The sequence below is a fragment of the Periplaneta americana genome, chromosome 9 (genome assembly GCF_040183065.1).
Source record: "Periplaneta americana isolate PAMFEO1 chromosome 9, P.americana_PAMFEO1_priV1, whole genome shotgun sequence".
Lineage (NCBI taxonomy): Eukaryota > Metazoa > Arthropoda > Insecta > Blattodea > Blattidae > Periplaneta > Periplaneta americana.
This window is the reverse complement of record NC_091125.1, coordinates 40,921,362-40,944,282: the sequence shown is the minus strand read 5'-3', so window position 1 is coordinate 40,944,282 and position 22,921 is coordinate 40,921,362. Positions and strand designations below refer to the sequence as shown.

Here is a 22,921-nt window from a genome sequence, read left to right as displayed (position 1 = left end):
TTGGGCCAATGTTATCTTGACATGGGATACTTTGCCCCAACTTTCCAACTTGCATAGTACACTATATTTAGGATCATCTTGGGACACTGTAACCCCAAAATGAGTGCTGGTTTACCCAACTGATACGACAAAATGCACTGAAATGATACTAACGTGACAATTTAATTAAGAGCAGTACAGATTTTATTAGGAAAACACGCAAATTGAAGCTCATACTGGAAATTATGTATTTTATATTGTTGTTGTTTAGTCAACTGTCCGAAAACAGGTCTCAACCTCACAAGTAATACCAAGAAGACACTACTTATGAGGCAACTAGACCAGAAGATATTGGGGTAGGGTGGCCAGTTCTTTCGCACTTATTTTATATTGTTGTTATATTCATTGATAATCTCTTCGTCAATGGTTGCACGATCTTTTTTAATATACCGTGTTCCGATTAGAGGGATCGAGAAATAAATGTTCACCATTTAAAATCAGATGAAGACATTGTTTTGATTTACATCTGACAAGATGCAGAAACTGTCCAAGCCTGGCACCATTCAGTAGAACATTCTGTCATTGGACCATTCTCCTTCATCGAGGCGACAATCAAAGGGAATGTGTATTTGGACATGTGTAGAACTTTTGTTGTTGATCAACTCCCCCACGATCAGTTTTTCAGCAACAAGGAGAACCTTTGCCTGGTCATCTAAGTCACCCGACTTGATGCCCATTGATTTTTTTTGAGGCTTTATGACGCATGTTGTGTACCAACATGGTACAGTTGACACTTTGGAAAAACTGAGACAATACATTATAAATGCAGCTGCGCTAATCACTCCACAAATATTATGGAACACTTGGCAGAAGGTTGAGTACCTTTTGGATGTCTTCAGGGTAGCTCGAGGTGCACACATCGAGTTGCACTGACCATTCTCCGAAACGTGGAGGGTTTTTACATCAAGTTATACAAAAAGTTAGGTTATAAAACCGTCATTTATACTTTAAATTAGCACTTATTTCTCGATCCCTCTAAGCAGGACACAGAGTATTGCTCCATAATCTGACTGTCAAGTAGGATGATGTTTTAGAAAAAGTTTTGCCCATTCATAACAGGTAGGCTATATTGTTTTTTTTTTTAAATTAGTAACTGTGCATCCTGTTTTGTCAGGATGGATCTTTATTGTCATTTGTAGACCTTGTTCGCCCATTGGAAATCCAAATTCTGCCATCTTTTCGAGATGTTTTGCAAATACATTGTCTTCTTCATTTGTAAATATTGTTGGCCGGCCTGGTTTTGCATTAAGGTTACTTTTGAGTTTATTTTTTATGGTGCTACGTGAATATCATAATCTGCAGTTGCTGTCCTCCATGTTTTCACACCATTCCTGATGTCATCTAAGCATTGGTTTAGTTTTTCCTCTGAATAATTTGTATATGGCCTAGTTCCTGGCACATCTATGTGTTCAGTCTTTCTTATTTTTCAAAATATAATCAATACAGCAAATAATATATTAAATTTCAAATTTAAATTACTTTGTCAATCATATTTACCAACTTTCTTGGAACATGCCAAACTTTTACTGCTGACAATACCGTTTTACCATGTAAAAGTTTTCACAATATTTTTCACACTACCAAACAGTTGATTCACTTAAAAAAAGTGCTGTTGCCTAAAGGTAAGTTCTCAAAGTACTTGGTTAAAACTGTTTTACTGGCTGAAGCTGCCATTTACACAGTACAATTAAAACACCTCCACATACCGGTATGCAGAACACATCACAAATGCTAACCACACCTACAGAGATATCAACACAGACATGGAAATACTACACATCCAACCAAAAAGCCAGAAACTAAACATACTAGAGCAATATGAAATACACAGACACACAAAAACACATCCTAATGAAATTCTCAACACACAACTCAATTTCAGAACACACACACTCTTTGACTCTACATTACACCACACGAACACACCCTCACAGGAAACAAAACAAGAGGCGCCAAGACCAATAACGACCAGTTCTGAGGATGACCCATAAAAGATCGAAACATGTAAACCAGGTACGATAGAATTTAACACAAGAAAGTCATATAATACATATTCCGAAGTGATACAGTGTTAAAAGTTGTGTAATCAAGATGTGTATACCACATTTTTTGGGAGAATATACAGTACCGGTATATTCTCTGTTGGATCAAAGTTATCCTTAATGGGCTAATTTTACTCTGTTGACGGTACTTATTTCTTGTGCATCTTGAACATATTATATGATAAAATAAAGTTTCATCTTACAATATTTATGATCACAATATCATATGAATCACTGGTATTAATTTAAAGGCTTAAATATATGCTAAGAAGTTAATTTGTCTTCTAACAGGTCCTTAATTTCAAGTAGGCCATTCATGTCAACAATTAACGGATTTCTGTGCCTGCTGGGAGCCTCCAGAGCCGGCTGTCTATTTATAGACCCATACAACCTACGTGAGGTGAGTCTTTCACACTCACGGCAGAGTATTCAGGCTGGATTTTCAATATTAGGTTAGAAATTAAACTTACTGTGTTCATAGACTCTAGAACCTTAATTCCAAACGAGGTTATTGTTAATTTTATTTAACTATCAGAAAACATTACCGTACATTACTTGCATGTAATTATATTCTTATCGAAGGAAAACTGAGCATTTAAACACACTGATTGAATTATATTGCCCACAAAATCTTAGACCTTTCAGTAAGCATGAACTGAACATGACTTTATTGTGTATTTACCAAATTCTAAACTGATCTAGAAACTGTAATTTTATTCTTAAATATTGACACAGATTAACTTCATAACTTCTTTACTGTGTTAATATTAGAAAAATCACCTGGCTGACTAGGCTTCGGACAATGACGAATATCACGTTGAAACTATTCAGCCTGGTAATTTTTCTAATATTAATACAGTAAAGAAGTTATACAAGTGTTAAAAGAGTGTATCCAACAATGAAGAATTAAATATTGAATTTTAAAATCACAGATGCCAGTATATTTAGAAAGACACTTTTTCAACTTTCCCAATAATGGGACTGTCTCATTGGACAAAGCGTAACTAACACACAGTGAAAACAAAATTGAAATTAGACAGGAAAGATGACAAAATAGAAACATAGGGAACGAACAAAAAATAAAATTAAGAACGGTAAAGATAATAGAATATAACAAACATAGTAAACAAACAGATTAGACATTCAGAAAAGAGTTCTTCCTTGTAAAAAGTACAGATGGTATTTTAAAATAGCAAATGATCCTCTGATAGAAGCAAGGGAAACATCATGAATGAAGTCGTTGTTCAGCTGGAACTTCTTGCAGAAACTGACAAAGAGGCGAGATATTGTGCCCCTAGCTCTAACCATTAACCCTACAAGTTCAATGGAGATGAGGTGATATTTCTCAAAATAGTATAGAAATGTGGGCTCATAAATTCTGCATTTTTCTGCGTGGACTTCAGCCTCGAACCTGACCGTTGGGTCGATAATGTAGGCAGATGTGGAGCCTGGTGGAATGGCAAGCATGTCAACTCACCGAAAATATCCCTCTCAAGAGGCGCCATGGACTTCTTCGTGTACAGTGAGACCTTTCTTCCTCAAGGCTTCAGCAATCATGGACCTGTTTTTGTGATGTTTAGAGTTCTGCAATGTCTCGCTGAAAGGACAGGCACCCAAAACGTGGCCAAGAGTTTCAATCTCACTAATGCAACGACGACAGTGGTTTCCATCTTGGGATCTTTCTGGTATAGCATGTAGCAGACAAACATTAGCTGCCATTTTAATAGCTAGACTCCATTCACTGCTAGTGAAGTTGTCGAATCCATTTATTGGCAGAAGTGAACTCCTTAAAGAGGATGATGCCTTTCCCTTTCTGATTTAAAAAACACCAAGCTTGAAATGCTCGCTCCCTGAGACCTTGTCTCAATTTTATTTTTCCACTTGAATCAAAGGAGATGTTCTGAAATCCAAGTTTATTTAAACAAACCCCAATTTCATTAGATAAGTTGCGACAAGTGTTTACATGGATATTTTGGGATTGTTGTAAACTCTGACACGCACTGATATGCTGCAAAAAAGCTTCCCAGCTAGAGTTAAATAGTCCCAATCCCTTGTATTTTCTGTCAGCATAAAGCATGCTGTCTGACATATCGGTGGGAAGCTGGAGTATGTCCTTCAACGTGGTTTTAATGAGAACATCGTCATCAGAAAGAAATTTGGCTGGTATTTTATTCAGTAGTGTTGTCTGAAATTAATAAATCAGAGTAGGGCAGATGTAACTGCATAACACACAATATTTCTGATGGTGTTGTAATAGAGGAGTTGATGAAGGGATATCTAATTTGTTCTTCAACTCTTCTATACACTTGGCTACATCAAATACAGTAGAAGTGTGGTAACTAACACCAAGATAAATTATATTTTCTCCTGAGGCAATTGACGGAATTGTTTGGCCAGAAATTAAGTCAAGGGATTTATAATTTAAAAATTCTTTGGTTACAGAAATGCATTTACATTGATCTGTGTTTATGTGGAGACAATTTCGTTAAATCTAGTTATGGCAACCTTAACCAGTACGTACTTTTACTGAGTCTTCATTTCTAGCAGCAACTATCGTGTCTATAAAATTTAGATGCCAGAGCATAGTATGTAATATTACTTTAGTACAAAAGGCCGAAGAAACATGTTGAGCTACGAGTCAGCTGGCTTAATCTTGCTATAGGCCTACATGCTCAGAGAAAATTAAAAACTCAATCTTGCAGGAAAAACTGAATATGTCACAATGATCCTTTCCTGATCACTTGTTTGTTATTGACTGTTTTCAATCACTGCTTATGTACCGTAATACATTATACAAGCTAGCATATATGCAGAGCATGACTGGGTCACAGAGCATCATTACAATTTCTGATGCTAGGTTCACTCCAACATACCAGAAAATAAGATTAGTTCTATTACTAAGCAATGTATATCGCGAAAATTACTTGATTAATTTTCATTACCGAGTGAGATTAAAAATATGCTTAGCATATTACAGTGTTATCTGAGATTTTTATGACATGTTAAGTAACTGTATGCAGATTTTCAGTGTACCAGTATTTTAATCGAATTTACATCCCTCCTCCCCTTCCAAAAGCCTAGATTTGCTCAATTAAAAAGTTTGCTTTCAAACTATCTTCTTCGGCTGTCTATTTCACCTGGTTGTTGGCAAGTTGGTTGCTTTCAATTCTCTGTTTTTCCTTCCGGTGTTGTTTCTGAAAACTGCAAAGCTTACTTTTTTAATTACCCAATAAGATGATATTGTTTTTTTAATATTCCCAGTCATTTTTTGTAATTTATTATGTGTTTCATAGACTTCTGCAATTGAAACATGTGTTTTATAAAGACTTGATGTACTTGGATCAACATCAGGATGGATGTCAATTCCGACTTCTGTTAGCATTTTTCGTGCCTCTTACTTAAGTTAAAGAAATTTGTTTATGTTTTGGGAAATCTTCAAACACAGATGATATCACGATAGGAACAGTGGTAATGCTAAAATCAACATCTTTGATATATCTGTTGCAGATACGAGAGATGACTAAACAGCACTTCTTCCTTAGTTCATCATCTTGTGGAAAATGATGAACAACAAGTCATATTCTTCACTGTGCTTCGATTTGCAAAATGGCACAGAGCAATAAATCATTTCTAATCACATAAGAATTAGCAAACTAACTTCCTAATTTAATTTCATTCTATCGTCTAATTAAAAATATATTTATACACACCAAAATATATGAGTCTTCCATTAGGAATGCAATTGGATCCCATAGATCTGCAAGGTCTTCGCATGTTGCAGTGCAGCTCCTTTTAACTGTTACCGTAATTCGAGTTCAGTTGCTTTATTAACGGAAGATTCTATATTACTATTGCTATACACTAAAGACTAATCAGTATCACTGCAAGAAAAAATCGCGTAATTGTAATTTTGAATGCATTGCAACTGTAGTTTTCTGTCAGTTAATAAAAATAATAACACTTCTATGTGTGTATCATATTTGAAAAAGAGGGAGAGAAATTTAGGCCTGCTTGAACTCTCTGCATCAAAATCCACAGTTAATTCCCGATTTACCACGAAAATCGTCTGTAGCTGCATTTACATTGGCAACAGGCCATGATTGTTTGGCCAAACACCTGCATAGAATTGGAATATATCAGTCCCCTAACTGCCTATTGTGCAACTCAAACCAAGAAATGGATTCGGAACACCTCAAAATCTGTGCTTCAGTGGCTGGTCATGATAATATCTTTGAAAAATATTGGAGTGCAAGAGGTCAAATGACTTTATTGTCAAACGCCTGGTATTAGAAAACAACAACAACAACAACATTCAGAAAAATGGAATAAAATAGGATACCGGTACCTTAATTCATTAAAATGTCTTATTATAGCATGTAAAATTAACTAAGTTTTTTTTATTTATTTTCGAAAATATTTGCTGCATGAATTCAAGTGCAAAGAAGACAATGCCTCGGTTTATATGTAATATCTTTCAGCACCAAGAATAACCATTTGTTTTAATATATTTTAAATATAGAAGCTGAGTAATGACATCCTTTATCCATAAATACTGTGCGAAGCATTTAAAAAGTAACAGAAAGTCCTTTAAATGTCCCAAAATGTCAATCTCATTCAAGTTTTCTAATACGATTCTCTGATACTTAAAACACTGCCTCTAGCAGCGGAATTGGTATTATGCAGAAACCAGTTTAGAACTGTATTTTTCATGCTATATGCCAGCTTGTATAATATATTACATAAACAGTGAGTGGTTTTCAATACATGAACCAAGCTACAGGAAACTCTGCCCCCCACCATTGAACTATGTCAACCAAAAATGAACCAGATCTAGGTACTGCTATTAAACATTAAAATAACGAGTTTTAAGAATTTTGTTGCACGAACTGAAGCTACTGCGACCAAAAACAGTTATTAAAGAATTAACTTTTGTCCATCAGAACTGATGGTCCTGAAAAGTATTAATATAGTACAGAATTTAATAAATTTTGGTGCATTTTTACGAGTTATTGTGATTACAAGACTTTTATTACAATACACTCGCATTGGTGCATAAAAATAAATGTGAAAATAGTTAAGAAAAAAAAAACAAGAAGACTAAGGATGACTCGACGCAAGAATCTGTGTGTGTTTGCGGGCATGTATTTTACTTTTCTTTTTTACACACACTCTGTACAAAATCGTCAGTAGTAACAATAGAATGATATACATTTCAAAACAATGATTTTATCCACAGCAGTGAATTGAAAGGTTTCAAGTCACTCTCTCCTTGACAATCAACATATTACCAATAGTAAAATTCACAAATTAATTAATTTACCACTTCTTCACAATCAACACATTATCAAGAATAAGCCTACAATTTAAAATTAAATTTTCTTATATATTTTAGTTTAGATACCAGTAATGTATAGACTATTCTATAGCATACGAGAGTAAACAGATGTTATATGCTTGTGGAAACTGTCACTCCTGGTTTTGCTTTAGGCGCTGAATTTTTCATTCGCAGATAAAATCTAATTTTACTCTCTTATACTTTAAATTACTATTTATGTTGTAGCTGTTGCCTTTCAAAAATTGTTTATTTATTGACAATGCTTAATCACGTTGAAAGAAATTAAATTGTCTTTTAAACAAATTAAAATTAAGTACCGGGTCTTTCCCGAGTGTAAAAGGTGGTCAGAGCGTGGTGCCGACCACACCATCTCATTCTAGTGCCGAGGTCATGGAAAGCATGGGGCTCTACCTCCATGCCCCCCAAATGCCTTCATGGCATGTTACGGGGATACCTTTACCTTTTTTTAAACAAATTAATAAAGAAAAGTTTCACATTTCATATAGTAATTCCCATAGACAAATAAATGGGATAATTCCTCAGTTATGATACTTGGATCGTTTACAGTCTCACAATACGAGTAAAAAGTGCAAGGTTTGCAGAACGTGATTTCACAGGAGGCCAAGAGTTTACACATCAATACTGTATTATGTTTTATATGGATTAAATAATAAATAACACAACCTAGCTTCATTTTGAATTTTGACATTTTATTCCATGTCTACACAATATTTAGAGCATGTAAAAATAAAGATGTTTCCCATAATGGACTAACAATGAAATGCAGAAAGTCAAGAGCTCTTGTATCAGTACTGAAAGAAAATAAATACCGGTACTCTAGCTGCTTTATCACTGGAGGAAAGGGATCAGTTGATAAAAGATTAAATGATTCTCAAAGCCATGGGCGTAGCCAATGGGAGTAGAGGGGGACAGTTGCCTGTCTTAACTAAATGCATACCGGTAACTGAAAGTATAAATAAGATATATGCTGCGCGGGAAAGTTAAGTGTGGACACAATTGGTTTTGGAATCTCTTAAATTTGACAGCATATACCACAACAGTATGCCTTTATTAAGATAGAGGCTAACAGGTGGGTGTCCTGCCAACCCTCCTCTCGTAACATAAATCCTGGCTATGCCCATGCTCACAGTCATACTGTAAGTTATAGTAAAGAAAAGAATCTCATGTTTCTTCCTGGGATCGAACTTACTTCTTTTCAGATCACTGCCTACAGCCTAAGTGCCTAAATCAACTCGGTTCCTATATTTAGTTAAAGACTCTGGAATGTCGTGCAGCTAAACTTGCAAAGAATTATATGCGAAAATTTACATGAGTACATAAGCGTGGTAGTGTGCAATGAAAATTGACTCTGAATCACATGATTCACGGACCTGGTTAGTCTTAGAAATCACTGATGTGTTTAACCAGCTAATCCAACAGATTCCACATTATCATCTTCATACTCAACCTTACCTATTCTGTCGCAGGCAATGCCAAAGGTATTGGGGTCTGTACTGTGGGATGTTGGCTTCCCATGTATTACGTCAGCATTCTGCCTCATCCAGCTAGCTTTTCTGCAGCTTACTCAGGTAATAATAGCCGATATGCATTTATCTGCATGTTACATGACAAGCAAAGGGGAACAAGAGGCTGCTTTTCAGAAACATAACCATGTTATAGGTTGCCATATTATTACTAATTCTAAATTATGTTTTTTATTACGATATTTTTTTATCAATCACTTGACTTACTGGCTCAGTTTGCTTCACTACGTTTTATGCGATTACTACAAATTATAAACATAGTGATAAAATAAAATGTTTTCCAAAATTACAAAATTCAATCATTTTCCAAGAGTTATGTAAGGGACAAGCAGAATTTGTTACCCTATTGCCTCACTTTTTGTTCAGTATCACTGACAGTAAGTAGACTTAGTGAGGTGGCTCAGACAGCAACTCTCTGATTCTCAGCATGGCAGACGATCACTGTCAAATCGATGTACCCACATTGGCAATTATATATGTAATGATTTTATACAAAATTATGTTGTACCGGTACCTATACAATGACTCTGGAGATTGAAATTTATCTTGACATACCTAAACAATATACCATTTGAAAGCTATGCTTATGACAATATACATTGTTGTCATAATTATACAGTAGGTTATATCAGAAAAAAAACTAACAGACATTCTTTTCTTATATGTCATTATTGTTAAAATTCATTTAAATTATGATGAATTTCTTACAGATATGAATAATATGGAATTTACGGTGACTCAGTGCTAGAATGATGGGCTTATAAGTCAGGGAGTCTGGGTTCAAATCCCGCTCTATCTTGAATTTATAACTTGTATTTGGCGAGCCCATGAGTCCAGGCAACACAAGGGTTTTCGCCGGGAGCAAAATATATGATTTATATAACAAAAAAATAATATAACATAGTAGGCCTACATAATCTTAATAATACAGATAAAATTTATTCATTACTCAGGTGGTCATTCTCTCATTCTCTATCCTGTCTATCTTACACACAGCTGTTCTGCAAAAAAAGAAAAACTCCTGCTGAGAATCAAGTCTGTCTCTCCAGTTCAAAGATGTCACTGCACTCATATGTGCACTGCATAGCCCCTCCTCGCATGTTGCTGCATGTGTGTTTTCTATGTGGCAGTGCTAATGCACTCATCACGTGCAGGACTGTGGTCCAGAGAGTGGTCTACTGGAAGCCTTCCCTATTCTTTAATCACAGAAATATTGACAATGTAATACACTAATCTCATTATATATGAGTTCTTTTTCTCTATTAAAATAAAAAAAAAAACTTGAATACATTAGAGCTGGGCCATTAATTTCGTTCTGTTAGTGCTCTCAAGCAAAATTAATTGTATATGCAATTATTACTGATGACATGTAGTCAAAAGTTTTATTCAGGGATGCTGAAACACTGCTACATTCCATGTACGCTATAGTAAGATAACTATATTATTAGATCTGTTCCAAAGGCTGGCTTACATTTGATTTTGAAGTTAAAGAAAAAAGTAGTTGATTTAGAAATACAGAATTTAAAGAAACTGACTGAATTTCACAATTAAAACTTCAAAGTATACTTAATTTGCACAATATATAAAATGTTACAATATTTGTATGACTGAAAACATGAAGTAGAGTGGCCTACTAAAAAATAAGCACAGCTTATTTTATGCAAAATCTACTCTATACATAAATGAGAGATTTTCAGCAACATTTAAATCCAAAGCCAGTATTCCATGACCTTCAATGTACATAAATGTGTCCTTATGAAAATCTAAAGAGCCATTTCTTTTTCCAAGAATGTATACAATCTGGTTTAGTTTCCATCCCTATACCATATATATGGTGAAAAATATAAAGGAGTAAGAAATAACATTACTTTAATAAATATGAAATTTGGAAACCTTTTAAAAGAATTTCAGTCACTTTTCTTATTTACAGTTCGTAGCCTGCAGCTTTGGACTGATTTTAAATATATGGAAAATTTTTAAACATCCATAGTTAACAATGTAAGGCACTCTTACACTAGAAATATTCATTAATATTCTTATAAATTACTTGAACAAATTTATTCAGTACGGTACCCATATTAGGCTACTTTTTCAACAGAAAATTATTCCAAACTGTTACCGGTATATGTTTATTTATAATGTTTTACATTTAAATATTTTGACGAGAAGTAATATTAGTAACACATACTCATATTGAAGGCAACAGAACTGAGTAGGGCCTACTGGTGTTGCAAAATTAATTTATTATTTTATGAAAACTATCGGTACAAATATTGCATATTCACAATCCATCACATTCTAGTATTGATTATGTTCAAATGTGTCACAAAAGTATTACAAGTTATACCTACTTAACAACTATTGAATCTCACTTTATTAAGCTTAGGTAATGGAGCAGGCAGTAAAAAGTGTAATTGAAAGTCGTAAACAAGTATTTCACAACTAACCAGAGATGCAGGGAAGGAGTACCACATCCTAGTGAAGTGATGAGTGCTCACTGTTCTCACCTCTCTTTCTCTTTTCATGTGGTGGTGTCGTAATGATGTTGTGTCCATGTCGCTTGGTGTTCTGTCTCCAGTCCCGCCAACTCGGCCGCCGCAAACTTTGTGATCTCTCGCATGGAGCCACCATCTACATAGTGTCCCCTTGGTCTCGCGTTGGCAAGTACATGGTGCGTACCAATCTCCGTTTTAGAGATAACTTAATTTTTCTTGACGGCAAGTGACTACTGAAGCCTCCTTTCGGGTTAAGGCATAGAATGGCCATGTTATTCAGCATTTTATCTCCTGACTAGTAAATGTGTCATTCATTAATTATTCATGGCCATGCATGGTGCGAATAATTGGCATCTGGTTTTCGATCAATTAATGTGGACTACACAGCAGTTGAACGAACAGTTGGTTCACAGTCTGGCTACTTCAGCCCCTGATAAATTACTTTTCTTATAATCTTAAGGGAAACCCTGAGCCATTCTGTAAATGTTGCAAAGAAAAACCCTTTCTGCCCAGAGGAATTAGATTCATCACACTTCAAGCTCTCAGTCAGTCACTCTATAGATTGAACTAACATGACTACTGGATTGCAAAAGTTTACATTTCCTTCTATGTGCCTCCATATTATTTTGGTGTGCCTATTTAATTACCTCTGTTTGTACAAGGAACAGCTAAAAATATTAAACCACTTTCATAACCATCCGATGTTACATAACTGCTGTCATTTACTTTGTAACTATTGTTGAATTATACGTAATTTAAGCTTATTTGTAAATGATAATAGCTATTTAATGTTAACTCAACTATATATGAAAATCTAACACATTTTAAACAATATATATTTTATGTACAGTACCGTTTAAAAAACTTAATATTCTTACAATATTCAAGTAACTAAGTCTGGATTACTGGAAAAATAATTATCACATGATATTAAGAAACCAAATAATACCTATATAAAAATGAGATAAGGTTTAGTAAAATAAAATAACTATCTACTAGCAATGTTAATGTGTGTAATGAGATAAAAATCAAAATTTCATGTATTTTAATTTAGCAGCTTTTTCTTCTTTTCAGTACAACTGTAACAGTCACTAAAATGAAGAGCATTGGCATTTCACCAGCAGCTTGGTGGAGAAGTGCTCTATAAAGCCAACCTCAACACCCACTCTGGCAAACAGTTTAAGCACCCTTTGTAAGGATGCTCTTTGAATTTGTTTTCATCTCGGATATCAGGGGGCACAAACATCCACTGTGTATGGTTGAGCACAGATTTGCTACTGCATGGCACTTGGCACATATACTGTAAATGTCTCTGATTTCTGCACCAGACATTCCCTCTCCCTTTAACTCAACCTTTGCTACAAGTACCTTCCATAGTAGGCGTGTACTAATTCTTTCAGTCATAATAGTTAAATCACGATACCACATTTTTCCAAGCATTCTCCAAAGTGTGATCTTCATTCAACCATTTTCTTCTACCAGTACCATATTATCTTGGGTTACAGCTAGAAGAATGGTTTTTAAAAAAAGTGATGTCACAAAATTCCTGTAAAGTTCGTAACTCTTTCATCATAATGAATTGTTTGGCAAAATTGTAATTGTTTTATTAATTACCGTATTTACTCGCAAATAAGACCTTACTCTCCTAACCTTCATTTTTCCTTGCATATTTGACCAAATATTACAGTTAGTACGTAGGCAGTAATTTAAACAATTTTTTGCTGTAAAAACTACATTTCTTATATCTGCTGAAAGACTGGATGCTGGTAAAGGTAACTCACTATTCCCCATTCTTAAACCTCACTTCTAGCCAGTGACTCTCACTCTCCCCTTCGCTGCTAGTATATGTTATTTAAATTAACTTGCAATATATCACCAGATATAAGAAATGTAGCTTTTTATAGCAAAAAATTGTTTAACTTACTGCCTATGTAGTAACGGTAATATTTTGTAAATACTGGTATACAAAAAAAAAAATAGAGGTCAGGAGAGTAGGTCTTATTTGCGAGTAAATATGGTAATTAATAAAATAATTGGATTTTTGACAACAATTCATTATGATGAAAGAGTTACAAACTTTAGAGCCATGTTGTGACATCACTTTTTTAAAAACCTATCTTCTAGCTGTAACCCAAATAAAATACACGAATTGTGAAATCATGCAACACAGCAACCAGCAGGCAGTACACATTAAGTTGTGTTGCTCTGAACAACCTCTTCACCTGGCTTGTTGAATGCCATTGCCATGTACATTGTTTTTAAACTCGTAAGAAATAATACAGACGATATGCCATTTAATTTCTGTGTTTAAACTGTATTAGAGAGCAGAGAATGAACATGCTCATTTCACATTATATAAAATCTTGGAAAATTTAAAATAAACTCTCTAAATTTAATTAAATGTTCAGAGAACACAGACAATAAGACACGCTTATTTCAAACTAAAGTGAAAAGATTAAGAAATATTTCTACACACCCATTTCAATTGAATATTCTAGAGATCGTAAACAATAATGATGCATATTTCCCGTTATAAACACAACATTTTCAAACATTGAAAACTCTAAAGGAAATATTAAAAATATAATATGCCTATTTTACGTTAAAGTAACAAAGAAATAAAAAAAAATATTATTTTTAAACTCTTAGATTTAATTTAATTAAATATTTGGTGAACACAGGCAATAAGAAAGGCTTATTTTACATTATACAAATATAATTAATTTTTAAAAAATCTCCGTTTGTTGCACTACGAGCATTTCTTCAGCCAGTTAGACATATTTTCCTCCCATTTGAATTTTTATAGTAGTAACCGATAACTTACATACAAGAAATAAAATTTCCTGAGCTGTCTTTAAAAGCAATTGTGTTATGTTCACATTTCTCGCTGTCTTACCCATTTCTTGCATAGGCCTATGTGAGCTGCATCTCTCCAGACAATAACCTTTACAGCATTGTCACAATGCATCTGGTTTTAAAATTCCTTTGCAGAACGAAAATTTACATTTGTTTGGATCAAATTTCTACACATTTAAAGGACGAAACTAAAATTCTTTCAATCATTTATTATCATAATACACTGCTCTCTTAAACTGATTAAGCATATTGGTAATTAATTCAATAGCTTCCCCAAAATGCGCTATGAAGCATTTCATATGAAATAATTGTTTCCTCGAAAAGGATACACAAACGAACAAAACTATATTAAACTTTTTTGTTTGAAATATCTCAAAGAATAACCCCTTGAAATTAATGACATTACTTACAGTTCACTCTATATATTTCCTTTCGTTTTTAGAATAACAAAATATGTTGGTTAGTTTTAAATATGTTATGTTATGTATCTAATGCTCTTTATTTAACAATGAAGTCATTCTCCTTCCCAATATTTCAATGCGATGTCTTGAGCTATTTGAAGGGCTGTGCAGCTTGCCAGATTTTTAAATATAAAAGGTATAAAATATATGAAAAGTAGCTGTGTTAATATATTTGAAACCTAGAAGAATGTGACTGACTTAATAATGACTGTAACAAGGATATTTGTTGAGCATAAGGTGAGTCACAAATAAGCTTTCAGAATGATCCATGTATTTAGTGCATAAATCTTTTGAGAAATATTTTTGTATACTGAACAAATACTGGGCAGAACTTTGGAATACTACACATAGTTAACTGAAAATAACTCTGCACTTTTAACATTATTATTATTATTATTATTATTATTATTATTATTATTATTATTATTATTATTGGTTGAGTGGAAGAAGGCTGGTTGAGTGGAAGAGAAGGCCTTATGGCCTTAACTCTGCCAGCGAAAATAAAACATTATTATTATTATTATTATTATTATTATTATTATTATTATTATAACTTCATGACAAGACCCATTATAAAATATGCTGGTATGCTATGTCTTATATCACTGCAATTTAACTTATTCGATGAATGTTATGCATAATATATGTAGGTTACTGGTATAATTAACTTACGTGCTACTCTAACTTATACTATGTACCTATCATTAACGTATACAGTAATCTGCTAAATATATATTTATTTTCGTCGTAATCATCATCCTCCATTATATTACTGGTAGTAGTAGTAGTGGTGGTAGTAGTAGTAGTAGTAGTAGTAGTAGTAGTAGTAGTAGTAGTAGTAGTAGTAGTAGTAGTAGTAGTAATAGTAGTAGTAGTAGTAATGCAATAGCAATAGTACTGGTAATAATTGTAAATTGTAACAGGATTGAAATAAATTGCAGTAATAATAATAGCTTATATTACTGTATCTCGGCCTATATTGATTTTATTCTTGAAAGAAAAGGGATATGTATCTGAACTCTGTGAGTATTCCAAACTTCGGTCTTCTATTGTTGTAAAGTTATTCCGCTAATCTTATTTGACATATCTTCAATGGAAGCTTATATTACTGTATCAAGGCCTATACTGATTTTATTCTTGAAATAGAAGAGTTATGTATCTGAACTCTGTGGGTATTCCAAACTTCGGTCTTCTATTTTGTAAAGTTATTCTGTTAATCTTATATCTTTGACATATCTTCAATGGAATCTCACTGCTCACTGGTGTACTGTTTACCTTTGACATCCTGTAGTTGAACTTGGGTCCAGAAAAGCTGAGGCGCAAGTCCTGTCTGTCGCTCATCATTACTGCACACTTCAGTTTCATTATTGGAGCTGACATTGCCGTTGGCTTCCAGGATCAGCTTATGGTAAGTATCCTCTTTATGGTTTGGATACAATCTCTCATTCTTTGTTGAAAAACACTTTCGAAACAGTAACGAAATTTTTGTCACAGCTCGTCAAGTACGTTGTGCAGCTCATGTTTCTTTGCTGGGGCATATTCTTGTGCTGTACGTTCCTTTATGGAGGCTATCGGGTGATGGGCTTGCTTCGCAACATGCCTGGTGGATTGCTCCAAAGGGAACCTCCTGACCATCAACGCAAAGGTCAGTCATAAGACACTGTCAGATTATTTTAGGTATAATATTTACACTCAAATTTAAAAATCCATGTTTTCTCTAAATTAGAACACAATGTTTTGTAGTGAATGAATAATTAATTAACTTGGAATATGTATAGTAAGACTTTCCTGTGTTCATTTGAATTTTAACACGGGAAAGTCTTACTATACATATTGCGAAGTGATACAGTGTTAAAAGTTGCGTAATCAAGATGTATAATTAACTTTATTTGGGCGTACTTTCAATATACAAGTAAGTTTATAAAGTTGTTAATTTATAAAAATGCAAATCACGTACACGTAAAATTCTGAGCTGGTATATAATTCCTGAGCAAATGATTATTACATCAAGCATAATTATGATGGTTGTGTTCACTGTTCACTGACACAGTCCATCTTCACTTGAAATTAGTGCAGAGAGGAATATTCAACTGAAATATTACCTTAGTAGTTGGAATCTATTCTGTGCAGGCATCATGCAGCTTGCTCTTCTGGCTCCGTACAACAATCTGGCAAGCTCTGTGGCAGCAGCTCTTGTTCCTACACTTCTCACACCGAAGATTCGCATCACTGATGAGAATGACCGTACATTCAGCTATGGTAGCGACTCCAACAGCCAACCAACAGACACAAACCAGCAACACAACACAGAACCAGGTGAATACATAACCTTGGAGACAAAGAATCGAGCATGCAAAAGAAGCTGACAATGACATAGTGATAATGTCAGTAAAAAAGAAGCTGACAATGACATAGTGATAGTGTCAGTATAAGGGTTAATTCTCGTTCAAGATATATAGGCCTATTCTGAATGTGTTTAGTACGCTTCCATTATGAAAAAATTAACATTTTAATATACAGAACTAATGCCAATTATTTCTGAGTTAAAACTTTATAATTTATTCCTTAGTCATATTATCTATTTCAAGACAATACCAAAGTAAAAACAGGCTGCAATAATAGCATAAACCTACTTACCTCATATTCTAATCATTTAAATCAGTATACCTGAAACAATGTTAAAATTGACTTATGGAAATATTACACACTTTTCTTTGTACCTTAACTTATCATTGGCAGTATTTTCTGCTATCCAACATTACTTCACGTTCTATTCTGTGCATAACAGAGATATGTAGCAGTCTTCGTAGTTCTAAGCTAATTTCAATCTCTAACATTGGCATTGACATTGTCTTTAGAGACAATTAATATTAGGTACCCTCAACAAAACTGGCTTAATTTATACACAGACAGAGAACAAGGTGCTGGTGCAGGTGTTACGTGCTGTCTCTTCTCACTTTATAGATCTCTTGGATATGGAACAACAAGTTTTGATGGAGAAATCATTGCAATAAGTGAAAGTCTCAGGAATCTTCCATGCCACATCAATAAATTTAAGAATGCAGTTATATTGTCAGACTCCAAAGCAGCTATTCTATCAATAGTCTTTAAACACACACCTTCATCTCAAACAGCAGAAATAACTAAAATGCTTTCTCAATTAATATCACTCAATAAAAGAATTGTATTCCAATGGATACCATCTCATTGTGGAATCCTGGGAAACGAGAATGCAGATGCTTTAGCAAAGAAGGGCAGCACTGCTACTTACTAAATGTACGTATTACTCCGTGAAAAGATTTATTAAATCTACATACTTAGACTTCAACAAACAAAATTTGATAACACAATCCCAAGGGAAAAAATGGAATTCTCTGCATCATAATCCACAGTTAATTCCCGATTTACCACGAAAATCGTCTGTAGCTGCATTTAGATTGGCATCAGGCATTTAGATTGATTGTGTGGCCAAACACCTGGACAGAATTGGAATATATTAGTCCCCTAAACTGCCCATTGTGCAACTCAAACCAAGAAATGGATTCGGAACACCTCAAAATCTGTGCTTCAGTGGCTGGTCATGATAATATCTTTGAAAAATATTGGAGTGCAAGAGGTCAAATGACTTTATTGTCAAACGCCTGGCATTAGAAGAAAACAACAACAACAACATTTTGTGCTATATTTATTATTTATATCCATCCCACCATTTTCTGCTTAAATCGTTTATTAAAATTGAGTGTTAAATTTGTAAAATGGTTCTGAGAAAAAAAGATTAATGAATTTGTTGCATTTTCCAGAACGAGTCAATATTTCCTAAATATTCTTGTCTCAAGACGAAATGATAGAACAACAGCAAAGAATAGCTGAAGTGAGTGAGGTATTCTTTGTAAATAAAGTGCATGCATGTGGCATACATTGGTCGTTCTCAGTGGATGGGTTGGTTATGTAATCACCATGTTTACCACTACATCTGAAGTTCGAGGGTTCAAAGGTACTTTTAATGATGATAAAAAAAAACCTTAGCATGGATTCCTTCAGAAGAAAAGTAGAGCTGAGAGACCGTGCTCTGTATAAGAGAGTTCCAGGAAAAATTTAAAAAAAATCTGAAGTTCGCGGGTTCAAAGGTACTTTTAATGATGATAAAAAAAACCTTAGCATGGATTCCTTCAGAAGAAAAGTAGAGCTGAGAGACCATGCTCTGTATAAGAGAGTTCCAGGAAAAATTTACCGGCAATTTCTTGCCCACGTGAAAAATTCAACTCTGAAAGTAGTACAATCAATTTGAGTTGGCGGTCTAAATGCATGTGGTCTGCCTTGTCAACTACCTGTAACCTACCCATATGGTTAAGGTTGCCACCTGTTCCACTTTCGATGGGACTGTCCTGGAATTTGAAACACTGTCCTTGATCCCGGGAAAACACAATTTTGTTCCACCTATACCCAGGAGTGTAGTCGTGCCAAGGTCCCGCCCCAGTACTCTTTTTTGAAACCTTGGAATGTCCTGCTTCCTTATTTCTATTTTTTTAAGTAATAATTGTCCTACTTGCGACTTACTCAACATTGTATTTTATTAGTATGGATTAGTAGTATGTATAGTAGTACCAGTAGTGGCATTATTAAAAATAATACTTACTTACAAATGGCTTTTAAGGAACCCGAAGGTTCATTTCCCCTCTCACATAAGCCTGCCATCGGTCCCTATCCTGAGTAAGATTAATGCAGTCTCTATCATCATATCCCACCTCCCTCAAATCCATTTTTATATTATCTTCCCATCTACGTCTTGGCTTCCCTGAAGGTCTTTTTCCCTTTGGCCTCCCAACTAACGCTCTATATGCATTTCTGGATTCGCCTATACGTGCTACATGCCCTGCCCATCTCAAACGTCTGGATTTAATATTTCTAATTATGTCAGACAAGGAACACAATGCATGCAGTTCTATGTTGCGCAACTTTCTCCAGTCTCCTGTAACGTCATCCCTCTTAGCCCCAAATATTTTCCTAAGCACCTTATTCTCGAACACCTTTAACCTCTGTTCCTTTCTCAAAGTGAGAGTCCAAGTTTCACAATCATACAGAACAAACAGTAATATAACTGTTTTATAAATTCTAACTTTCAGGTTTTTTGAGAGAAGACTGGATGATAATAATAATAATAATAATAATAATAATAATAATTCCTATATATTATTATATATTCATAATACAATTTTTGCGAAGCACCATGGTACTATTTTATTTATGACGACACCTCTGCCTATGCCCATTTTGAGAGCAGCAAAAAACAATATTCTAGATATACATGGAAATACAAATACTGTAATATGAGTGATCTTGTTTGGTCCTTAGAAAACAATAACCCAGAGCCAATGACTCGCAGCACAGTCCGGCCTGGAAGCCCAGACCCTCGCAGGAGAATGCTACCCAGTGTACAGGTGCGCCCTCCTACACCTGTGCCGAGCATAGTGGTGTCTCCTGGCAGCCGGCGATCCAGTCTTGCAAGTCGTCGGGGTAGTGAGATTGCAAGTCTGGCAGGGAGTCGACGGGGCAGCGAAATTAGTCGCCGAGGCAGTGAGATAAGCCGGCGAGGCAGTGAAGTAAGCAGACGTGGCAGTGAGGTCGAGCATGGCCCAGGTGATTCTTTAACAAAATAATTGTAAATATAGTTTTCTTTGTCTTACCAGGCGATATTACTGGTATTTCCTAATTCTTGTTCTTCTTATATCATACATGATTGTTCCTCAGAGCAAGTGAGAGCAACCTTTCTCTCTTGATCTGCTTTGTTATGATCAAGGATGGATGAATGCCTATTATGTACGCTGCAAAGTCTTGGCTTGGTATTTTTGTTATGTCGACCTCATGATAGTCAACTAGTGTCATAAACAGCACTTACAAGGGGTAATTGGAAAATTGTGTTCAGAATAATACAGTATTTACAATTTATGAAATTTCATTATTAACAACTGGACCTGAAAACTTTCTTATTATGGACATTATCAAGATGTTTATTTACTTCTTTTTCCTTTTACAACTTATACATATGTTATTTTACGAAATACTGTGGCGTGCCATTTATTTTGTTGTGTTCTTATTTACTTCATTCAATTAATATGATCACTTACAAATATACTTTTTAACAATCTATTCTCTGGTACTTTTGTAGTTTTCTTATGGGTATATTCAGTTGCACAGTGTGAGGAAAGACAGGTTAGCCAGTGTCTACCGAAAATATAATACAGAAAAATCACGCTGTGAATGTTAGTGTTGGAGAAGTTCTTAAATTTTCATATTTTGGACTACATGAAACATGAATAATACATAATTTCAAAACCTGAAATTCCGGTTAGAAATTTTATAGGCTACAAGTTTCCTGCTTTTTTTTTTTCTCATATCATATAGTAATAATGACCTACATGATGAGCTGCTGTTACTTACTTACTTACTTTCAAATGGCTTTTAAGGAACCCGGAGGTTCACTGCTGCCCTCACATAAGCCCACCATTGGTCCCTATTCTGAGCAAGATTAATCCAGTTTCTACCATCATATTCCACTACATCATGAGCTATAGTTTTCCAAATTTCGTAACGACGTATATAAACTTATTTTTACAAAATTTCCATGCAGTAGTACGTTGGTTTCGTATTATGAATATTCTGAATTTGGATCTCAGAAATCAGTTATTCCGAGAGGTTTAGCATGATCTTCTTTTTTATTCAGGCGAATTTCATGGTAGAGTCTTAAAATGCACCATTACCAGTACCAATCCTTTTAAAATCCCTTCCTGTTCGTATTTCATAATTACCATGTCAAATTACCAATACACATGTTACCTACAGTAAATAGATAATCATTTATATGCTGATAGTTTGTTCAATAATCTCAAAACTACTGCAGGTCTATTTTTGGGAAGTGACATTGGAAGAAGAATAGGTGTTGAATCACTCAGTCGGCGTGGGAGTGAATCCAGCAGCAGGCGAGGAAGTGAGTGCAGTCGCTCAGGGGATAGTATATGCTCGAATCTGAGCCGTCAGCTAGGCAGTGACCTCGTGCGAAGAGGTAGCAACTGCAGCCGCATGGGCAGTGAGTGCAGCAGCTTGGGAGATATTGCTGAAGACGAGATTCGCGTTCTACAGCAAGGTATCGTTTCAACTATTGCCATTCATTTCTCTGTTGTGGAAATGTTCTATGCATCTTAAGATCATTATTTTGTACGTTTAAACTTTTAACTATCTTAAGATAAATGATAAAGTTACTTCACAAACTATACTATTACTTAAGATCATCTTAAGATCATTATTTTGTACGTTTAAACTTTTAACTATCTTAAGATAAATGATAAAGTTACTTCACAAACTATACTATTACTCAGACTCTGGACTCTCCTGGCAATGGCTTATTTGTAACCCACTTCTGAAGTTGGGGTGCCTGGAAGGCGGAGTTACACTGCCCCGATGAATTATGATAGGATGATTATGAAGTGCCAAGAGAGGTATTAAACCTAAGCCTAACCTAATTTCCAGACCATGGACGAACACAGGAACATTCCCCTTTAAGGAAAAAATCCTGTGTTTTAACCAGGAATCGAACCCAGGACCTCATGAACATTAATCAGAGGCTTCGACCACTAGCCTATGAGGCTGGTCAGGCATCTACATCATTCCGTTATTCCCCTAACACTAGCTGGTGATGCACAGAGGGGGCTGGCCTAGGACAAGTGGAGTTGTCTGCTTAGATCCTGAATACGCAGCATATTCAGCTAGTGTGGATTGGGAAGGCGCCTAGCTTGGGGGGTTAGTGCAATAAATCTAATAAAAGCGCAGTGATGGGTCATAATGCCCTGTCCTAAATTTAAATTCAATCAAATTCAAGGTTGGTATGATATTCTAACTTTACTGACCTGGCAACTCAAACTGCGCATGAGTCATTCTCTTCTCTGCCAATCACACACCTACACTATGTTTACTGAATGTTTATTTCTGCCATGTTCGCTGAAAATTGACTCTTGTGGACACAGTTTCTTTTTACTACTCACCTCCCTTTTATTTTATAAACTATTACTAAGAGAACCTTTACTATTTTAATTTTCTCGCAGCACACCAGCAAATCATTCTCAGCACACTACTGCTGAAAATGGCTGGACTAGAC

The 22,921-nt window shown here is 34.9% G+C and overlaps 1 protein-coding gene across 2 annotated transcripts in view; it reads left to right on the top strand.

Annotated features, from left to right (window-relative positions):
* Nucleotides 1-22,921, top strand: part of LOC138705856 (uncharacterized) — a 46,082-nt gene that overhangs the window by 9,047 nt on the left and 14,114 nt on the right. The window contains exons 3-10 of one of the 2 annotated variants that reach the window (XM_069834538.1): nucleotides 2,373-2,481; nucleotides 8,904-9,005; nucleotides 11,539-11,631; nucleotides 16,064-16,180; nucleotides 16,267-16,417; nucleotides 16,903-17,088; nucleotides 20,125-20,409; nucleotides 21,671-21,913. In XM_069834538.1, coding sequence (XP_069690639.1) covers nucleotides 2,373-2,481; nucleotides 8,904-9,005; nucleotides 11,539-11,631; nucleotides 16,064-16,180; nucleotides 16,267-16,417; nucleotides 16,903-17,088; nucleotides 20,125-20,409; nucleotides 21,671-21,913 — 1,286 coding nt within the window. The remainder of the gene's footprint in view (nucleotides 1-2,372; nucleotides 2,482-8,903; nucleotides 9,006-11,538; nucleotides 11,632-16,063; nucleotides 16,181-16,266; nucleotides 16,418-16,902; nucleotides 17,089-20,124; nucleotides 20,410-21,670; nucleotides 21,914-22,921) is intronic. The other variant, XM_069834539.1, reaches the window with a different exon arrangement.